Below are 19453 nucleotides of genomic sequence, written 5' to 3' on the forward strand. Positions count from 1 at the left end.
GGGGGGGGGGGGGGGGGGGGGGGGGGGGGGGGGGGGGGGAGTGAGGCAGTGTGTTGGTCTGGGAACAAGGGAGGAGAGCTGAGATGAGCTGTTGCTATGGGAGGAGAAGAGGATGATGGGTGGGCTCTGCCAGCACTCTGCCAGACGTGGGAGGGAGAAGAAGATGAGGAATGAGGGAGGAGTGTGTTCGTAGCACCGGGGGTTCTGGGATGAACAGAACTGTTGGTTATGTAACTGCTGTATTTGGGTTTTTAATGAACCCCTCTCTTCCTGCTCACTGGCTACTGAGCTGTTACTGTTGGCAGGAGAAGTGCAGCATAAACACACACATACACACACACATAAAAACTTCTTTTGCAGTACAGAAATTTTTCAAACTCTCTTGCATAAAGAAACACACAACACATTCATTTCAGGAATGAAACCCTTAGTGTGAGTGCTCTATTCAGTGGTGAAGTTTTTACTCTGGATTTGAGTTTTTGTTTGTGTGTAGGTGAAGTCAGTAACTTTGTGTATCTGCTTCTTGGTGAAGTCCACGTGTCAGATTTCTTTATATTCATGTGTCAGTGAGCTCGCATGTGTGACTGAGGAGGGCTTCATGTCGGTTTAGCTTTGCAATTAATTTTTCCAGGACTTCCCTGGTGTGAACAGAGAGTGCTCAGAGAGCACCAGTGTGTGTGTGTGTGTGTGTCTCTATAAGCATATGTGTGTGTGTGGTGTGTTTTCATGTATGTGCATACGTGAGGGTGTAAGCAGAGGTATGGGATGCTTCAGTTCACCGCGTCAATATTTACTCAGTATTCTGAGATTTGAAGAAAGGGAACTTGTTTCAATATTTATGGATGTGGTCAAACACGAAATCCTTGCAGTCTTCCCAAACCCTGTGACTGTGTGCATGCACAAACGCACGCTGACAGAAAAAAGTAAAAGAAAACCTTGCTAGATACGGTCAAGTAATGGAGTTTATTGATATTACTGGATACAGTTTATTGATATAACTGATTGAAAATAATAATGTTTGTTGTGGAACAAAGCTGAAACACGGTTTGGAGATCCTCCAGTTGTTTACTTCTCTGGTTCAGATGCCATGAGGGTGTTGATTTTTGGTTTGTTTTGAATAGATACGACAAATAGACTTGTTGGCTTTGGAAAAACAGGGAATATGAGGGAGAGTGGCTGGGGAGATAAACAACTTATCGGATAGAGTGAATAGATTTGTTTATTTAAATGTGTTAAAATGAAGACAAACAGTGGAGGGTCCAGATTTGACAGCGATAAAATATCTCACCTAACCATGTTGATTGTAAACATTCACTGGAAGAGCCGTTATTTGACTGTGGCCTTGTATAAAAATGCCTAATGGTATGCAGTGTGGCCGAGATGGAGGAATTTGTTTGTTTTAGACTTGTTTCATTTACTCTATGGGTCTGGCAGAACTATTGTAATGAATATTCTCTAAATTGAGCCCCCTGAGGTGGCTTGGCTGTGAAAGACAACTTACAGGAACATTTCCTTTTTCAGTAAAAAAGCAAATATGCCATGTCTTTATATTAGATTTCTATGTTGCTACTGGAAAGGAAATGGAAAAGGAGTAAAGGGATAGAAAATAACTCTTGGGTTAAATTTGCAACACTGACCACTGAACTGACTGGTCCAGAGTATGAGGAAACCATTGGATTAGTGCTGAAAATGATGACATTAATTGACAACAATTTTGATAGTTGAATCTAGGGCTGCAATTAAAGCCTTTTTTTCCATTATTGGTTAATATGCTATTAATATTATTAATATTTTTTATTTTGTCAATAAATCTGTAGTCTGTAAAATGTCAGAAAAAAGTTACAAAAATTCCTCCCAGAGCTCATAGTGACGTCTTTAAAATTAACCCAAAAGCATCCCGTTTACTATCATTAAGGTAATATAGAAAAACAGTTAAAATTCACATTTAAGAAGCAGGAACTAGTAATATTTTGCTTGAAAATGGACTTAAATCATTATTTATTATTATTAATATTATTAGTTTTCTGATTGATTGTTTTCGGGCTATAGAGAAATCATCAGAGTCATTAAAAGTCAAAAAATGCCACACATTCAGAGACTGTGCTGATTTTCTCAGTTTTACATTATTGTAAAATAAATATTTTTGGGTTTTGGACTGTTTAGTCGGACAAAAAAAGACATTTGAAGATGTCTCATTGAACATTTTCTAGACTAAATGATCAACTGAAAAATAAAAGTAGCCCTACTTTGAAGGTGTAAAGTAAATATAAATAATATATATAGATTTTATTGGAACTGACCTCCTAAAACTGCAATAACATGTTAAATACACACAGTGTAACTCCCACATCTCAACAGTCCACCATTGCTTTGTAACTGTAATCGTGTGTAAACACAGCATCAAAAATGATTTCCTGGCGTTGTGAAATAGCTCACAAATGCTGATGGATGCAGGTAAAGCTTATCCAGCTACCTGCTTATGTTTGTGTTTGTCCTGCTTGCTAAGCAGACAGGGTTACATAACCTGCGTGTGTGTCTGTGAATGTACTGTATATGTTTGCACGAATGTGTGTATGTGTGTGTCTGTCTTCTCTGCCAAATAGCCCGATCCCAGAGATGACACGATGTCCAGGAATAACATCTCGAATGTTTCATGTCCAATCCATCACCACCATTACACACACACACACACACACACACACACACTCTGTTGATTTTACAGCTTGTTCAGTTCAGTAGAAATCTGTCTGGTTAGTTACTGTACAGCCTGAGCCCCGGCTCCTCTTCCCCTCCCAGTCTACCCCCTGAATCGCGGCTTGTTCAGGTCGTGTGTGGAGGAGGATGAAGGGGAGGTGTAGAGGAATGCGGGGTTGTGTCGGGTGGAGCGAGTTGTTGAGAGGGGAAAAGAGGGGTCTCTGTTTAATGTGTATGCGGACTCCATAGAGAGATTAAAGATCTGTATGTGAGTGCGTTGATGAAAGTGTGTTTTCCTACTGTGTTTACTCCACTGGGGCCCGCTGCCTACCTGACAGTGGAGAGGAGCGTAATGGAGAAATAGGCGGGAAGAAGAGTCAGAGTAAAAGGAGGAAATGGGTTTCTCTTTTTGATCTGGTTACAATCTGGGAATCTTCAATGTTTTTGCTCTCTATTTTGTGATAGATTTGACCTTAAAAACATATTTAAGACAAGTCTGACAACTACAAAAATGCAAAGTAGGAAGGATGGTAGAGAAAACAAAAAAAAGTGACAGAGAAACACAAAATATTACATATAATTCAGGAGCACTGAACTGAGCTGAACTTAAGAATCCAGGAATTGGCTTATATACTTAAACATGCTTATGGAAAAATTGCACACACACACACATCCCAACGTGCGGAGCAGCGGGAACACTGTAGGCTGTGTAAGGTGGCTCTCCTTCACTTCCGCACCATAAATGTGCGTTTGCTATATGAGGGAACACGGGGAGAAAAGAGGAATTCATGTTGGTGTTTATTTGAGCTTCGGTCAAATCCAACTTGGGCCGGCTGCGTTGGCGCGCATTTTGCACCAAACCCCAGCCGCTCCTGTACCCCCAGCCAGACACACACATAATGTACACACTCAGGTACTCATGCGCATTCACACAACACAATTCTACTACTCTCTCTCTCTCACACTCACACACACACACACACACACACACACACACACACACATACACACACACACACACACACACACACACACACACACACACACACACACACACACAAATATCTAGCCATCCTAGCCATATCAAGGTGTGTTTGTCTTTCCCTGCCCACCATTTTAGGTCCTCCCAGGGCAGGTATTTCCCTCACTTCCCCACACACACACATACACACACACTGCAGCTGTATGGGGGGCTGTCTGTGGGCTGAGTGTGTGAAGCACTTGCATTGATAACCTGCAGCTCAGAGTCACTCAGTCTCACTTTGTGGCCGTTGCCCTCGCCTGGAACTCCCTTCGCCCTGCTCTGTCTGCTTTCTGGCTTCTCACTCTAGGACCGTCTGCGGACGCGCTCAGACCTCCGCATTTACTCGTCACCCTTCTGTCGTTGTCACCATGACGCCCACCCCGCCACTGTTCCTGCTGCTCCTCTGCTTCATAGGAGCTCATGCCACCGTGGACCTCCGCACAGCCGCCGCCATGGGTAAGAATGATGACCTTTAACCCCTAAAGCCGATCCTATAATGCCAGACAAGGACTCTCTGATGGTGTGATACCTGATACTGATCTAACAAAGGTTTTTCACTCCTTATCCTCAAAATATTATTATATTAGGACATAACTTTAAGTCTTGTCATGGTTAACCCTGAGGTCTGGGGTCAGTCTTTTCCTGATATCCATGGTGGCATGATGTGTGTGAACTAGTTGCATGTGGTATAGTCTTTTGTGTCTTTGTATTTTGGGAATTTATTGATTAGAAGATTTGGAGTAATTAGTCAGCAACTGTTAAACAGCAGTGTTTTTTGTGTTGTTACTGGTGGTTGGACGGTGTACGTGCACACTTTAAATTACTGTTTCAGGAGGGTGTGTGGCAGGTGGTACACTGTGTGAGTTTATGTGTCTGACTTATGCTACCATCGGGGACACATTTCAGACTAAAGACTAGTTGATTGAGAATAAAGGTCATGTCCCCAATAAGGAAAAAGATAATTTTCAGTGGTTGGGGTAATTCTCCATATAATAAATGTAGGTCTATTTAATGTCCCCAAAAGTGACGTATGTGTGTGTGTGTGTGTAATGGAGTAGAGGTGGAGAAATTGGTAGGAGGAAAAACTGTAGGGAGGGAGAGAGGTGAAGGGTGAGAAGGGAGATCAGTGATGTTAAACAGACACTGGAAGTTTTAGTGACAGTTAATTTACACAAGTGCCTGGACCTCCACTGAAAATTCAACACATCCTCCCTGCTGCAAACAGTCTTGCTGTAGTATTATTACCAGGCACTATCACAGTTTTCTGTCTTTCATGAGGTGGCTCCAACGGGTGTTTTCAGCTGAACAGTTGAAGCAAAAATGTTTGCATCAATAATAATTTTGACAAAAAAAGATCTTACCTTCAGGGCAACTTTTTCTGATCTCATAGTCAACTTGCTCAGTTGTCATAATTTATTAATATTATAATCTAAGAGGTACTCTTTAAAAATAAGTTTTAATATATTTAAAGCAGATTACTTCTCATTTGATCTTTCTCTGCCCTTCATTGTTTTTACTGGCCAAGCATTTCTCCATCTCTCCTCCACCTCGCCTCTCTCCACACCTCCCTGCATCCTGTTTTTCACACTTTCTCACCAGCCTTCATCCGCTATACCCTCCCATTTCCACTCAATACCTCCGTTCGGCCCATGCTCCTCCCATCCATCCACCCCCTTTTTCCCTTTTTCATCAACCTATATTCTTAATCCATCTACATTTCCGGATAATTTTGAGGATGTACAGCTGTTATACAAACTATTAGGATATGAATACATAATAATCTCCTTTCTGTCTCCTTATGTGTAGCGGCAGGTTTGTGCAAAACTCGTCCCACAGACATTGTGTTCATCATTGACAGCAGTCGGAGCGTTCGCCCTTCAGAGTTTGAGCAGGTCAAGGTCTTCCTGGCCAAGGTCATCGAGGGGCTGGATGTTGGACCCAACGCCACCCGCGTGGGAGTTGTGAATTATGCTAGCCATGTCAAGAATGAGGTATGGGGCGTAGCTAGCCTTCATCAGCACCGAGCAAAGTTTTCATTTACTTGTCGAAGTATTAACATTACTGACCTTGCAATTATGCAACTGTAGGTGTCTCTGAAGACACACCGCACCAAAGCCGGACTGATTAAGGCTGTGACCAAGATCGAGCCGCTGTCCACTGGAACAATGACTGGTCTTTCCATCCAGTTTGCCCTGAATGTGGCCTTCAGTGAGAGCGAGGGCGCTCGTGTCAAATCTCCTGATATCAACAAGGTCAGACACATATTTACATGCATTCACCCATGGAATTCAACATGTTACATAATTATGATCATCATTTTTTATCTAATTTTGCTCCTCTTCCTTCAAAGGTTGCCATTATTGTGACAGACGGGCGTCCCCAGGACAACGTGAAGGATGTGGCTCAGCGTGCGAGGGATGCTGGTATTGAGATTTTTGCCATCGGCGTGGGACGCGTTGACATGAGCACCCTGAAGCAGATGGCCAGCGATCCTCTGGATGACCATGTGGACTACGTGGAGAGCTACAGCGTCATCGAGAAGCTCACCAAGAAGTTCCAGGAGGCCTTCTGTGGTAAGATGGGAGGAGGTCGAGAGAAGAGGAAGTGGGAGAAGAAGAAGGAAAGATGATTATTGTTTAACGTTAGGGGGGACAGAGAAAACAGGGATCAGTCCTTAGTGATGGAAAATGACAAAGATGGCTGCAAAGAATTACGGTCACTGTGTGGGTCATCATCATTATCCACCATGCCTGGGGAGAGAGCTGTCTGCTGGCCCCCCTATACTGAGGGTAAGGTGTCAGGACTGTCATCTTTTCATTCCAATGTATTGTTCTCTCCCTTTTGTCCTCCACTCTGCCTCAACACGACTACAGTATAATCATTCAACCATTCATCTCATTAAATATCCCCAGTGCAAGAGGGCATTAGGGCAGGAACAACCTTTTGGAACGAAATTCACTCCTGTTCTTCAGTCAACTCTCACATAACCGAGAGGCGAGACTGATTTCTCTGTAATTACCGATCCATTAGTGACAATCATTAAACCTCCAATTAGTGATGCCCTTTAGCTCTCCCTGTCTGCGGCAGTTTTGGCTGCTGTCTGCCACTCACTTTGCAGCAGCCAGTCTCGCTGCAGATGTTTTCATCCAAGGGCAGAGCTGCATGACCGCAGTGTTGGATTGTTATTGGACGAGCCTGTGCCTCACGTTTAGAAACACACCAACGGATCTTCTTTATTTGAGGCTGCTCCAATCTTTTCCACCTGTTTGTTTTAAGGATCCACTGGATTCATGCATCATCCACTCAAAGTATAAATTGTTCAGGTCAACTGCAGGTCGCAGTGGATCATTAAAAATCAATGCTAGAGTTTCCCATTTTCAAACTGACATAGTTTCATTCTCTCCTCCTAACCCCGACCACCCCCCTCACCCCCTGTGTGTGTGTGTGTATGTGCCTCAACATATATTCTACTGTGTGTGTGTGTGTACTGCATGCACGCACACACACAGTGTCGGACCTGTGTGCCACTGGGGATCATGACTGTGAGCAGGTATGCATCAGCAGCCCCGGATCATACAAGTGTGCCTGCAAAGATGGTTTTACCCTCAAGGACGATGGTCGCAGCTGCAGCGGTGAGTGTGTGGGAATGAAGGTATTCGTCCAAGCACGGTCACTCTGCTCCCAAAGTAATATGCCCCGTTCTGTGTCTGACATCACCAGCTTGCAGCAACTCGGCGACAGATGTGGTGTTCCTGATCGATGGATCTAAGAGTGTCCGTCCTGAGAACTTTGAGCTAGTCAAGAAGTGGATCAACCAGATCATCGATAAACTGGATATTTCTGAAACCAAGGCTCATGTTGGACTAGTGCAGTACTCCAGCTCAGTTAGACAGGTACGTGTCTTCATTTGGCATTTAGTGTCTCCTAATAATCAGTTTCCTTCTCTTCCGTATCAACATCACGTTTTCCATCTCCCTCCTGCAGGAGTTCCCCCTGGGCCGCTACAACAACAAGAAAGACCTGAAGGATGCTGTGAAGAAGATGGACTACATGGAGAGGGGAACCATGACAGGCCAGGCCCTCCGCTTTCTGGCAGAGAATAGCTTTGCCCCCGGTCAGGGCACCCGGCCTGGAGTCCCCAAGGTGGGCATTGTCTTCACCGACGGACGCAGCCAGGACTACATTGGAGATGCCGCCAAGAAGTGCAAGGAGCAAGGTGAGAGGGAGAGGATAGATTACTCCTTAATGCGTGGATGGAGTAAAAGTACAAAATCTACTTTTATTAGTGTGATGAGGGAAACCTGTGTGTGATTATGTTACAGGTTTCAAGATGTATGCTGTTGGAGTGGGCAACGCAGTGGAGGATGAGCTGAAGGAGATTGCCTCTGAGCCGACTGCAGAGCACTACTTCTACACTGCTGACTTCAAGACTATGACCCAGATCGCCAAGAAGCTGCAGATTAACATCTGTAAAGGTCACACATGATGATTAAATACAGACATTAAAATACTTACTTATATTATTATTTCACTATACATACTATATATTGAACTTGTGATTTCTGTTCCCACAGATGAGGACCCTTGCGAGTGCGATTCCCTCGTAAAGTTCCAGAAGAAAGTAGAAGATGCCCTACAGGCACTAACAAAAAAATATATCCTTTGCAACGAGTGAAATGGTGTGAGAATATGATGTTGGGAGGGGGGGTGTTAATGTCTCTATCATATTATGCATTGCATTGTTGCTGTCCTTGACAAAATCTCACTAGAGAGTATGTCGAAGAGGATCGCCTTGCTGGAGAACAAAATCGTCTGAGGACTCACACACCCCTCTTCCCGATACATCTGCACACCCACCCACGTACACACAGAAACACACACACATACAATTTTTACTTCCTGTAAAATGCTGATGAGGAACTGCTGTGTGTGTGTGTGTGTGTGTGAACCCTGACCTCTGCTTGTATCCTGAGCTCTCCCCAACCACCTCTGCCCCATCCTCTCTTGGTCTTACCTCTTCTTTCCTTGGGTCTCCTGGGACACGAAGCGCCAGTTGCCATGGGGACCACACCTTTGTGTGTGTGTGTGTGTGTGTGTGTGTGTGTGTGTGTGTGTGTGTGTGTGTGTGCGCGCGCGCTCTGAAGGTCATCTTCCCATAGCCAGTCTGTGCGTTTGTTAATAAAAGTCTTCCCTCATAGGGAAACGGTACACTGAAGGGTTTTTCTTTGTTGCTGCCACAGTGTTGAATTTCCCCTCACGGCATAGATACTGTGTCTTGTCATGTCAAACGGATCAGCACATCACCCTCACTTCTTTGTTTATGTCTGTCACTATCATCTTTCCCTCTCTGTCCTCTTATATCTGAAGGCTTCAGCTTTCTTCTCATACTCCCACACACATATTATATATGGTGTGAATACACACACACACACACACAGGAAAAATTAATATAAGATATGTCTGATAATGGGTACATCATTGATGTTTTTTTAATTTTCCTAAATAAAGGTCATTCAGGAAGTACATATAAACTGTGAAACTATTGTATTCAAAATTACCATCACAGACACAAATACACACACAGAAACAAAACAATTATTTTACAGAGTTTTAGTTGTTAAATAAATAAAAGTAAGTATAAAAGTACACAGAATGTTCCTTTGGTCTTTGGCTCCAAAATGTGGGCTGCAAGGACCACAAGGACTTGATAGGTGTTCAAGTTCAAGGTGTTCAAGATAGGTGAAACGGTGAACAGTTTCACTTCAGTGGCAAAGATTTCTGCACTTTTAATTCCACCTGAAGTCTTTGAAGTACTGAAATTTGTCCCAGATGGCAATGATTAGTTGGATCCATACTTTATTGTGGATTTGTGGGATACCTGTCAAGAAAATGTTAACTCCTGAGTGCTGCAATCGAAGTAATTTAGTGTGGAAATCAACTAATCATTCAATCATCGTGACACAAAATTAATCATAGCCCCTGATCTTGATTTGTTGTAACAACACATATTTGCTGTTTACAGCATTATGGATGCTACATTTTCTGCCTTTTGTGGTTTCATATTGTGAAAAGAATGGCAGGACAAGTTTAAGACATTGCCTTAGACACTAGTAAGAATGATGGGCATTCACCATCAGTGTTGATATTGTACAGGATACATAATTAAGTGATTAATAAATAAATAGTTTAAAGGGCAATAAAAGTAAATACTTGGTCATCTAAACTGTACCTTTATAGTATATATGTGCAACAGTTTTTATATTTTATTATTTACCAATGTTCAATAAGCATAACGTGGTAACATACAATTAAATGCAGAAGTTCATAACTGTTTTTAAAAAGAAATACAACCAGTAAATCGGCAACACAGGATATAAGCGAAACCAGCACAATGCTACAGGTGAAATGGTAGTGTTTAGAATTGAGAGGAGTTATGTTGCGTTCCAGGCAACTCGGAATCGGGAAATTTCCGCCCTCCAAATAGAAAAAGTACTATGGAACGCCATTTGAAGTCGGATTTCCTACTTGTGAACTCGGATAAAAAATATGTACCCCGACCTCACGAGTAGCAGCTGAATGACGTCACACAACAATGGCAGCTCCCATGGAAGCACACATTGTAAACGGTTGAACATAATCTGAAAGGTAAAGTATTCAATTAAAATAATACATACTAATATCAAATAGTAAAACTTGTTCTGCATGTAAATTGATATAGAAATATTTTGTCAATGTTATTGGGTAGCCGGTTACAGTAAACACTCTCTGAAAGTCATCTTCTCTTCCCAAACGTTATTCAAGAAAATGTTTGCCCAGAAATGTGAAAACATTTGGAAATATAGCCTACAACTTTTGCTGACTTTAGAGGATTACCAACTGATGTAGCTAGAAGGATACACAGTTAACGCACTTGTTTTTTTAATAAAATGGCCATCCTTTAAATTAACACCAAGTGCACTGCTGAGGATTTAACTGTTCATAAACTAAAGACACATCAGTTTGTCACGGTCAGCCATGTTTATTGTTTAGATTTGGCGTCATGCACCACCATGCACCTTAAAGGCTTTGAGGTCAGAAGTTGGATATTTCAACTTGGACATTTCCCAATTCCGAGCAATCTGGAACGCGGCACAAGTGCACCCATAGTGCACCCGCAGCTCATTAGTGAAAAGTTTCGTGCGCACAGGAGGAAAAAAAAAAACAGCTGAACGAAACCAGCGACTGAAGTCTGTAAAGAAAATAATATTTAGATGCCTTATGAAAACATTTTAAACTTTAAAATAGAGTGTACTTTATTCTGGGTGTCCAAACAAAGACCACTGGCTCACAGTGTGTGTTTTTTTTAACCATTGAATCGTCGTCAGGTCCGCTGTTGAAACAAGTTTACAGCATCTGATTGCTAGGCTAGCGTAGCGAGCTAATGGGCAGACTGGTTTTGCGCTCAGGTAGCCGGGTAGTGAGAGAGCTTTGAAGGCGGTCCTCCGGCGTTAATGATTTGTGGGTGATGATTGCGCAGTGAACGGAGACAGGCGACGGACACCTGGTAGATTTGGATCAAGCTAACGTTAGCTAGCAGGAACGTCAGGTGACCCAGGTGCTTCGGGACCAACACGAGAGATGGCCAGTAATCCCGTGACAGGCTCCACCTGTCAGGCTAATGGGGAAAACACACCGGGACGAGCGTCTGACCCTGGCCGCTCATGTCGCCACCAGTCCGAGTCAGAGTCCGATGTTGGCCCGACTGTCAAAAGCTTAGCACGGCTGTGCAGCAGGGACGAGGACGAGCGAGCGGCTGCTCTAGACGAGCTGAGTCAAGGGGTTCTGCTGTGTTTGGGACTGGACCGGACCCGACCGGCACGGCTGAGTAAACAAACACTCCTTCATCTGCTTCGGCTGTCCCGATCATGTCCGCTGCAGGAGGTGCGGGGGAGAGCAACCGAGCTGCTGCGAGCCGCACAGGTAATGTTGAGTCCTTTCTTCTTCGTAATGGCTGTAGACCCGCAGCAGCACAGAAACACTCAATTCAAAGACAGTGGGGCACTATTTTCCAACACGAAATATCTTAAATAAATATTTTAAAGGACCTTTGCTTTTGCTTCTTATGCAATTCCAAGATTGGGTGAATGAATGATTAATAGCCATGATGATCTTGCAAATTGATCAGCCATAGTTATCAGCTGATTACCATTTTCTATCAGATTGCTGGATATTTCATCAGACGTTGAACTGTGGGAGGTGATGCAAGACCCTGATGCGGTGTGAGCAGGCACAAACAAGCAGGCCGGACACGCCCCCTCCCGGTGCCCTGAAAAACACAGTAGACACACCCCCGAGTCTTTTCACAGCCCGCTGTAGCTTCTAGAAATAAAAAAAGCAAGTCGCGTGGCGCAGATTCACTTTGGCTCTCGCCTCTTTTGAAGGCGCGTTATTCTGCTGCCTGTGTACCAATGACGTCGGTGAGTTTGGTTACAGATTTTATGGGCCGCAAGTTCCATAATTTGTCTCTCCAGTTACACTACAGCTGCTACAGTCAAGTAAGTCCAACGAGGTTGAAGCTGTCAGCAGATTTTCTCATTTATCTTCAAATCTAGTGCATATGTATATTCTGATGTTTTTAAGAGGAATCTCACCCTTTAGTTGTTTGTGCAAAGCCTTTAAAAACTAATAGGAATTAATCTATAAACATATTTTAGAAATTTCAATGTAAAGCTGAAACAAGTAGCAGATTTAATCAATATGTTGATCAACACTCCGTAGTTCCAGCTTCTCTGCTGTGAGAATTTTCTTTGTTTAATGTGATAATAACCTCCAATGTCCTTTAAGTTTTGGACTGTCAGTGACATCCTGTTGCTTCTGGAAATGACAATCAGCATTTATTTTTCCAATTTTTTTTTTTTTACAACTTTCTGCCATTAAATAGATCAAACGATTAAATGAGATAATTGTCAGAATTATTGTTATTTTACTGTATAATTAACTTTCTGTGTTTTCTTCTTACCTCTAGGATCAAGGAGTTGAAGTACCACGGGCTCTGGCCTCAGGTCCAAGTGCCTTTATGCATTCAAAAGAGGTGTGTATAGCTTGTTTTTAAAAGTTTTAAAGAATTAATTCACAAACATTAAACGGGCTCCATTATTAAACATATTAACCATTAGATGTGATTTCCTGCATTTGGAAGACAATTGTTATTGTCTTCTAAATGCAGGTTTGTAAAGTGTTGCGAGAGTGTGAAATTTCTTTCCAATAGTAAATTGCATGTGGCAGTGCTTAACTTTGGTCACCAGTTTTTCTTTGTTGCCATATAATGTTTATTGATGAAACTGCTCATATTGGAGATGTGTTGATTTCAGCACGGCACACAGCTGGCCTCCCTATCTTAACCCGAGATTCTGCTTGGCTCTTTGCAGGCTGGCGTCATGATAAACAGTCAAATCTGTGCATATGTGTTTGTGCCAGCTGTTACTATAAATCTCCATCCATGGAAAAATAAATACATGTACTTGTGAAGGTTGTTAGCAAATCCCTAATTCAGTGCTAGTATAAGCAGTGTAGCGAACTATTCTGCTGCAATACTGCAGTGCCTGTTGCTTCATGTCCATGTCATCAAGAGATGCAACACCAGACATGTGTTGCCAAAGCTGATGGCTGAAAATGCTGTTTGCATAACATGTGACTCATTCCCAGCTTTCCAGTGGAGAAAGTGGGAGTGTTGTGTCAGCCCTTCAAGGCTGCTTATTTCCGGCCATAAGCGAAAGATTTTTAAGCGAATCCCTGCCAGTCTGTCCTCAAGCGATTAGTAGTAAAAATATAACCTGTGGAATCTGTTGTCAGTTTTGAACACGTGTTTTATTTTGCTGTTCCTCCTCAGATGTTGAAAGAAGGGCCGGACCAGGACATCCTTATCGAATCTTTTCTGTCGTTGGGTCGCGTGGACCATGTCACCATGGTGATGGCGCTGCACCCTGCCTACCTCAGCTGCTTCCTGAGGACCCAGCATGCTTTATTGGAGCTGGACGGCCCCCTGCCCCGTCACTGGAGACACTACATTGCTATTATGGTAGGAAAACCACAATATATGATTTTTAAAGGCCAGTGGCTGCAGCAACAGTAGAACGTTGACTATATCTTACACAGATACAATCAAAGAGCAGTTCAAATGAAGATCCACAAATTGCTGTTGACAAAAGGGAAAAAAAAACATGCAGTTTCTAATGTGATATTGTTGCATTGATTGGTGTATTTGCTCTTCAAAGTTATTGCTAGTCTCTTAATATTTCAGTATATTTCCCAGATCATGACAGATGTAAGAACAACATGTTAAGCAGTGTTCATTAATAGTGAACCATTTGATTCGCTGTGTATTCTGTAGATCTGTACATGTACAATTATTGGACTAGATGCATACATATAAATCCTATCCTTTTGCTATAAATAGATGATTGTTGTTGTTTAGCTTTTCCATCATGGTGTGCAGAGCTTAATGCTGCAAGGAGTGACACTGCAGGTTAAATCATAATGTCAAAACAGTTATTACTTTCTGATCTAATTCATAAATGAAGTGTTAAAGTGGTAGTGAACATGTGTTTGTCTTGTGATTATTTGCATCTATATTATGTGCTGTTGTGTCAAATGAGGCAGCAATAACAGCAGCTATAAATGCTCTAAAGCCTGTAATTGGTTTGTGAAAGGCTACAGATACAGTGGGTGCATCCTTTTAAAGTTTTAGCTTGATATTGCATGACTAACAGCTTTTATATTAAAAATAATGGCAGACTCTACAGCTATTAAGTCCTCTCTTGGTGAAAGAGTTTAGGGCCAAAGTGTTTTTGTGATTTCTTTCCTTTTATACACGCAAATCTAATGATTTTTGTCTACATGGCGAAACCATTATTCCTGCCTCCGCAGGTAGTTGGACAAAACCAGATATTGCAGTTAAACAGTTATTTCTGTAAAAGCTGTTTCTACTGGAGCCAACAGCGTTTACAGCCCCAGTCAGTTCAGCTGTAATGAACAATAAATCAGTACATTCAGACAATAATGACTTCTGTCAGCACTGGACCCTTCCAATCAAACTTCCTATTCATTTTGTGTGCTGCAGCTGCGAAAAGGTTGCTTCATGTCCATGTCATGCAGCTGCGAAAAGGGTCACCTGACAAACAAATGCACCTTTTGTTTGTTTGTTAGTTAGTTTAGTTGGGTAATAGTTTGTACAGCTATGGCTGAAATCCAGCTCTCTGAATGCTGACTGATTACTAACTGAACAAGGGGTGGACACACCGGATATATATTAAAAGTTGTGCTCTAATGACGGAAACGTTTTAGGTTGTAGGAACCTAAAAATCAGGAAACATTGAATGATCTTGTTCCAAGCAGGAACAGCACCGATGCAAAATAGACTTGGCAGGTCATTGTCTTCTTGAGGGTTATCCAGCTACTGTATCATAGCGAGCCACTGACAGCTCTGCCAAACACTGTAATCCTCTCTATAAACATTTAATGACTCTCATCGCTCATATACACATCACATTAGCTGCCCTCTTACATCAGAAATGCCAGTCATTAGACTCAGAATGATCTTCAGGTGGAGGAGTTCCGTTGTGTGGCCTTAACCTCCAGGCCCTTTATGTATATCTTATGCATTATGTATTTGTCACACAGACCAATGATTGAACTTTAATTTTAATGGACTGGGAGTCATGTTGGTTCGCTCCTCTTTTCCCAATGTCTCACAGGCTGCGGCTCGACACCACTGTACGTACCTGGTGCAGCAACACAGCGCGGGCTTCCTAGAGGCTGGAGGGGAGGAAAGCTGGCTGAGCGGCCTCGAGCACGCTCCCACCAAACTCCGCAGCCTGCAAACACTCAACAGGCTGCTGGCACACAGACCCTGGCTCATCACACAGCAGCACATCCAGGTCAGACACCACACCTACACACTCTCCCGTTCTCTTTTGCTCATAGTCTGTCCTAGTAAAATGATGTAATCAAATGATTCCCTCACTAAACTCTCAATAGTTCTTTTACGAGTAGTACATTCATATTTTGGACACTTATGAATCATCATTTTGCAGCATCAGTGACAGGTGTAGTTTTGCTTCTTTAAAATGTGATGCATTGCACTGTGGTGTTCTGTTTTACGCAGAAAGTAGTGTACATTTGTTCCTTGGTGGGAATTTTGTGGATAAAGACACTCAGAATGCGGACATTCAAATAAAGTGGCATCACACAGCACTTGCATAGTAAAGAGAGAGTGGACACAATATTAACTACACTGTATTACAGAACCTGACTGACCTGTATAATCCTGTAAGTCTTCATGCCAGTGATCCATAGCAAGCTAGTTTACCTCCACCACACAGGAAGAATATAATATATATTATTAAAGCAATATTTTCTACTCCTAAGGCAGTGCTCAATTAATAAATACAACCTTTGTGATATTTTTAAGTCTTTCCTTGTGTTTTGTGATACTGCAGTAAACTAAATTGTTAGGCATTAATTTCAATGGATCCTCCTCTGTATATGGTGGTTGTAACTTAACAACAGTACGAGTCTACAGCCATGCTATCTGCTTATTGAGGCCGTGCTTAGACACAGCGGTGCACAGCTAAATGCTAACATCAGCATGCTAACATGGTCACAGTGACAGTGGTGGTGCTTGACGGGTGTTTATCAGGGGACCATCTTAGTTTAGTGTGTTAGCATGCTAAGAGTTGCTAATCGACACTAAACACAAAGTACAGCTGAGGCTGATGGCAATGTCATTCGTTTTGGACAAATTAAAATCTTAACCTGATGTAGGTGCGGGATAAAAAGGGAAAGCTGTGGTAGGCAATTTATTTCAGAAGTATTTTTTGTTGAAATTCCCTTTACATCCTTTACCTACCAACAACCTCCCCTCTGCCCCGCAGGAGCTGGTTTGTCCCGGAGCAGAGCCTCGCTGGTCATTGGCTGAACTCATACACGCTGTGGTCCTGATGGCACACGCTCACTCACTCTGCTCTTTAGTGTGGGGCTGCGGCTTAAACCCGGAACCCGACCACATTGGAGGTTATACCTTCCAACCTCCATCGCCCAGTCACCTCCCTCGTAGCCCTCACAGCCCTGCTCATGAGAACGGCAAACAAGAGGTGAGTCAAACAGTTGTTCTTCACCACAGGTCTAAATTTAATAATGACCCCATGACTAGGAGAAGGAGGTATTTGGTTAATTCCAGTTTTGTTTCACCAGTCACACCAGTTTAGTGACAATAGAAGACACGGCTCAATTCACAGTGTTGAAAAACAAAACCTAAGTTCGTTCCTCAAGCCCTGATTTTTTTTATTTTTTTTTTATCCTCTCCAGTTGGCTGACGGAGCGATGGAGGTGGAGGTGTTGATGAAGAGGATGGTGGAGCTTCAGCAGCAGCAGGAGGAGGAGCGCACGCAGGAGGAGATGGTTACTCGGTTTGAGAGGGAGAGGAGCGAGAGCATACCAACAGGTACAAACACGCCTGTTTATCTAGTGCTCACTCTTGTTATTCACTTGGATGACATTTGTTTACTCACTACTTCCTCTTTGTCGTGTTTGTTTAGCGGTGGTGCGAGGAGCACCGCCTGACCTGGTGCTGCGCCTGGTGGAGGATCCAGAGTTCAGATACGAGGACTTTGCCCCCAGAGGAGAGCAGTCACCGCCCACCATGAGAGCCCAGGTAAGTTTGGAGCATTTCTGGGACACACATTCCCAAGTTCTACTTATATTAGTGTAACTTATATTGTTGTTATAAGTATTATTATTATTATTTACAGTGTACATTGCCTATTAATTGTTTGCGCTGGGTCATAGACTTGATGTCTGATGTGTGCAGGACTATTCATGGGAGGACCACGGCTTCTCTCTGGTCAACAGACTGTTGCCAGACATGGGCCAGCTCCTGGATGAAAAATTCCAGGTACCCTCACCTTTAACCTAGTAGAAGTACACTAATAAACACCAATAATCTATACGTTAACTAATGGTTGACTGAGCATATTATAATGAGATTAAATGGTGCCATTGCAGGTTGTGAGCAACTTGACCTACAACAGGATGGCCATGCATGAAGGTGTGGACACTCACACTCTGAGGAAAGCTCTGTGGAACTACATCCACTGTCTGTACGGGATACGGTCAGTGTCGCACCTAAAAATTGCCTAATCAACTAACTATGAAATAGGTTTTTGTCTCTGCTCTGTCGCTAACGTTTTATCACCGCACCCGTGCAGCTACGATGATTACGACTATGGCAGCGTGAATGTGCTGTTGGAACGCTCTCTGAAGGTGTTTGTCAAAACCATGGCCTGTCACCCTGAGCAGACCACGGCACGCATCTACCACGCCTTCTGGAGACACTTCAGACATTCAGAAAAGGTACGAGCTTGTTCAAACACCACCTGACCGGCGCAATGACTATGATATTTTACCGTGTCTTCTCTCTTTGGCACCTCCTCAAAGAGTGAATCATTTGACATTTCAGCTTGTCTCCTCGTTTACCTTCCTTTTTTAATTGTCATTAGAGAAGGGAAGCATTACAGACAGGACTTGAAAGTGTGTCACCTAGTAACCTGTAGGTAATAACATCCTATTTTCCTCCTATTTTTTTTTTTTTTTCTTTTTCAGATTCATGCAAACCTAATAGTGATGGAAGCCCGGCTACAAGCAGCCCTTCTTTATACCTTACGAGCCATCACACATTACATGAGATGACACACCCACTCACTCTCTCTCTCACACACACACACACACACACACACACACACACACACACACACTTTGCAGATGCTGAGCCAGCTGTGAAGGTGCCGCAGCCCATTGCACAACACAACATGGATTAACAATCCTGCACACGTAGACTAAATTGAATGTTTTCTGTATGCATATCTTATGTTTCAGTGTTAATGTTTTGATGCTGCTTTCCGACTGGGATATCTGATATTTAAAATGTGTTACTCATTTTGCACTGAAATGGATGGTGGTTTTGTTTTCTCACTTGAGCCTCATGTTGTTTTGAATGTCTTATGTCAACATATCTACATGCTACATGCCAGGTATGCAGGTGGAATTAGGTGTGGTCATCATGATTCAAGTGTTTCCTTTGCAGAAGTCTCCTTGTTTATTTGACAGGTCTGTTCGGGGCACAATCGTGTCACTCAGCGATTGTTCACTACATCATGTCTACTCATTCATCTGAGATAACTTGTATTTTTATATACAATAAAAAGTTACTTTGTTATCAAAATTAAAACAGTGTTTTTGCTTATCTGAATGTCAAGACCGATGAAAATACAAGTCTTGTGGAAGTGTCGCTGAAAGAGTTTCTTTGACGCGCCACAAGATGGAGACAAAGACTTGATGAAATGTGAAACGTCACCACAGTTCTCTTCAAGGTGAATCGTAATAGTGTGTCAATACAGTTGTCCTCTTTCTTGAGTTACATCTGAAAGTGCATGGCCTGGTGATGATCCATTGATGTTAACCCATGATGTAATCCGTTATCATAACAATAGCTAACAGGATAAAAAAGTGACGTCTCATCAGTGAGCACTACAAAGGAGACACCGTCTCAGTTTTGATTGTAGCCTACGCTTATAGTTTGCTCGCGGATATCACACATCTTATTCAGTCTTCCTGTAGCTCACACCAGGGAGCGAATGTGTCGCTTCTTGCACTTGCACTCTGATCAGAAAGAAGACAACGTGGCTGCATGTGTGAAGTAGC

At 42.8% G+C, this 19453-nt stretch overlaps 2 protein-coding genes across 4 annotated transcripts; both read left to right on the forward strand.

Annotated features, from left to right (window-relative positions):
• The first annotated feature begins 4040 nt into the window (after nucleotides 1–4040).
• Nucleotides 4041–8855, forward strand: matn1 (matrilin 1). Its single transcript, XM_046059212.1, has 10 exons — nucleotides 4041–4174; nucleotides 5525–5709; nucleotides 5806–5970; nucleotides 6069–6291; nucleotides 7228–7350; nucleotides 7439–7611; nucleotides 7703–7934; nucleotides 8041–8193; nucleotides 8293–8373; nucleotides 8485–8855. Exons 1-10 carry the CDS (start codon nucleotides 4087–4089, stop codon nucleotides 8532–8534), a joined length of 1473 nt encoding a protein of 490 aa, XP_045915168.1. The 5' UTR covers nucleotides 4041–4086; the 3' UTR covers nucleotides 8535–8855.
• A 1438-nt stretch (nucleotides 8856–10293) lies between these two features.
• sesn2 (sestrin 2) lies at nucleotides 10294–18980 on the forward strand. Of its 3 annotated transcripts, none has more exons than XM_046059211.1 (11): nucleotides 10294–10363; nucleotides 12723–12788; nucleotides 13587–13775; nucleotides 15451–15633; nucleotides 16630–16848; nucleotides 17063–17198; nucleotides 17293–17408; nucleotides 17565–17648; nucleotides 17759–17865; nucleotides 17962–18106; nucleotides 18356–18980. In XM_046059211.1, the coding sequence occupies exons 2-11, from the start codon at nucleotides 12774–12776 to the stop codon at nucleotides 18440–18442; spliced, it is 1281 nt and encodes a 426-aa protein (XP_045915167.1). In that variant the 5' UTR covers nucleotides 10294–10363; nucleotides 12723–12773; the 3' UTR covers nucleotides 18443–18980. The 3 variants fall into 3 exon arrangements, with proteins under 3 accessions (XP_045915167.1, XP_045915165.1, XP_045915166.1); XM_046059209.1 differs by lacking the exon at nucleotides 10294–10363 and adding an exon at nucleotides 10891–11677; XM_046059210.1 differs by lacking the exon at nucleotides 10294–10363 and adding an exon at nucleotides 12097–12174.
• The last annotated feature ends 473 nt before the right edge of the window (nucleotides 18981–19453 follow it).

The sequence above is a fragment of the Micropterus dolomieu genome, linkage group LG09, assembly GCF_021292245.1.
Source record: "Micropterus dolomieu isolate WLL.071019.BEF.003 ecotype Adirondacks linkage group LG09, ASM2129224v1, whole genome shotgun sequence".
NCBI classification, from domain to species: Eukaryota; Metazoa; Chordata; class Actinopteri; order Centrarchiformes; family Centrarchidae; genus Micropterus; species Micropterus dolomieu.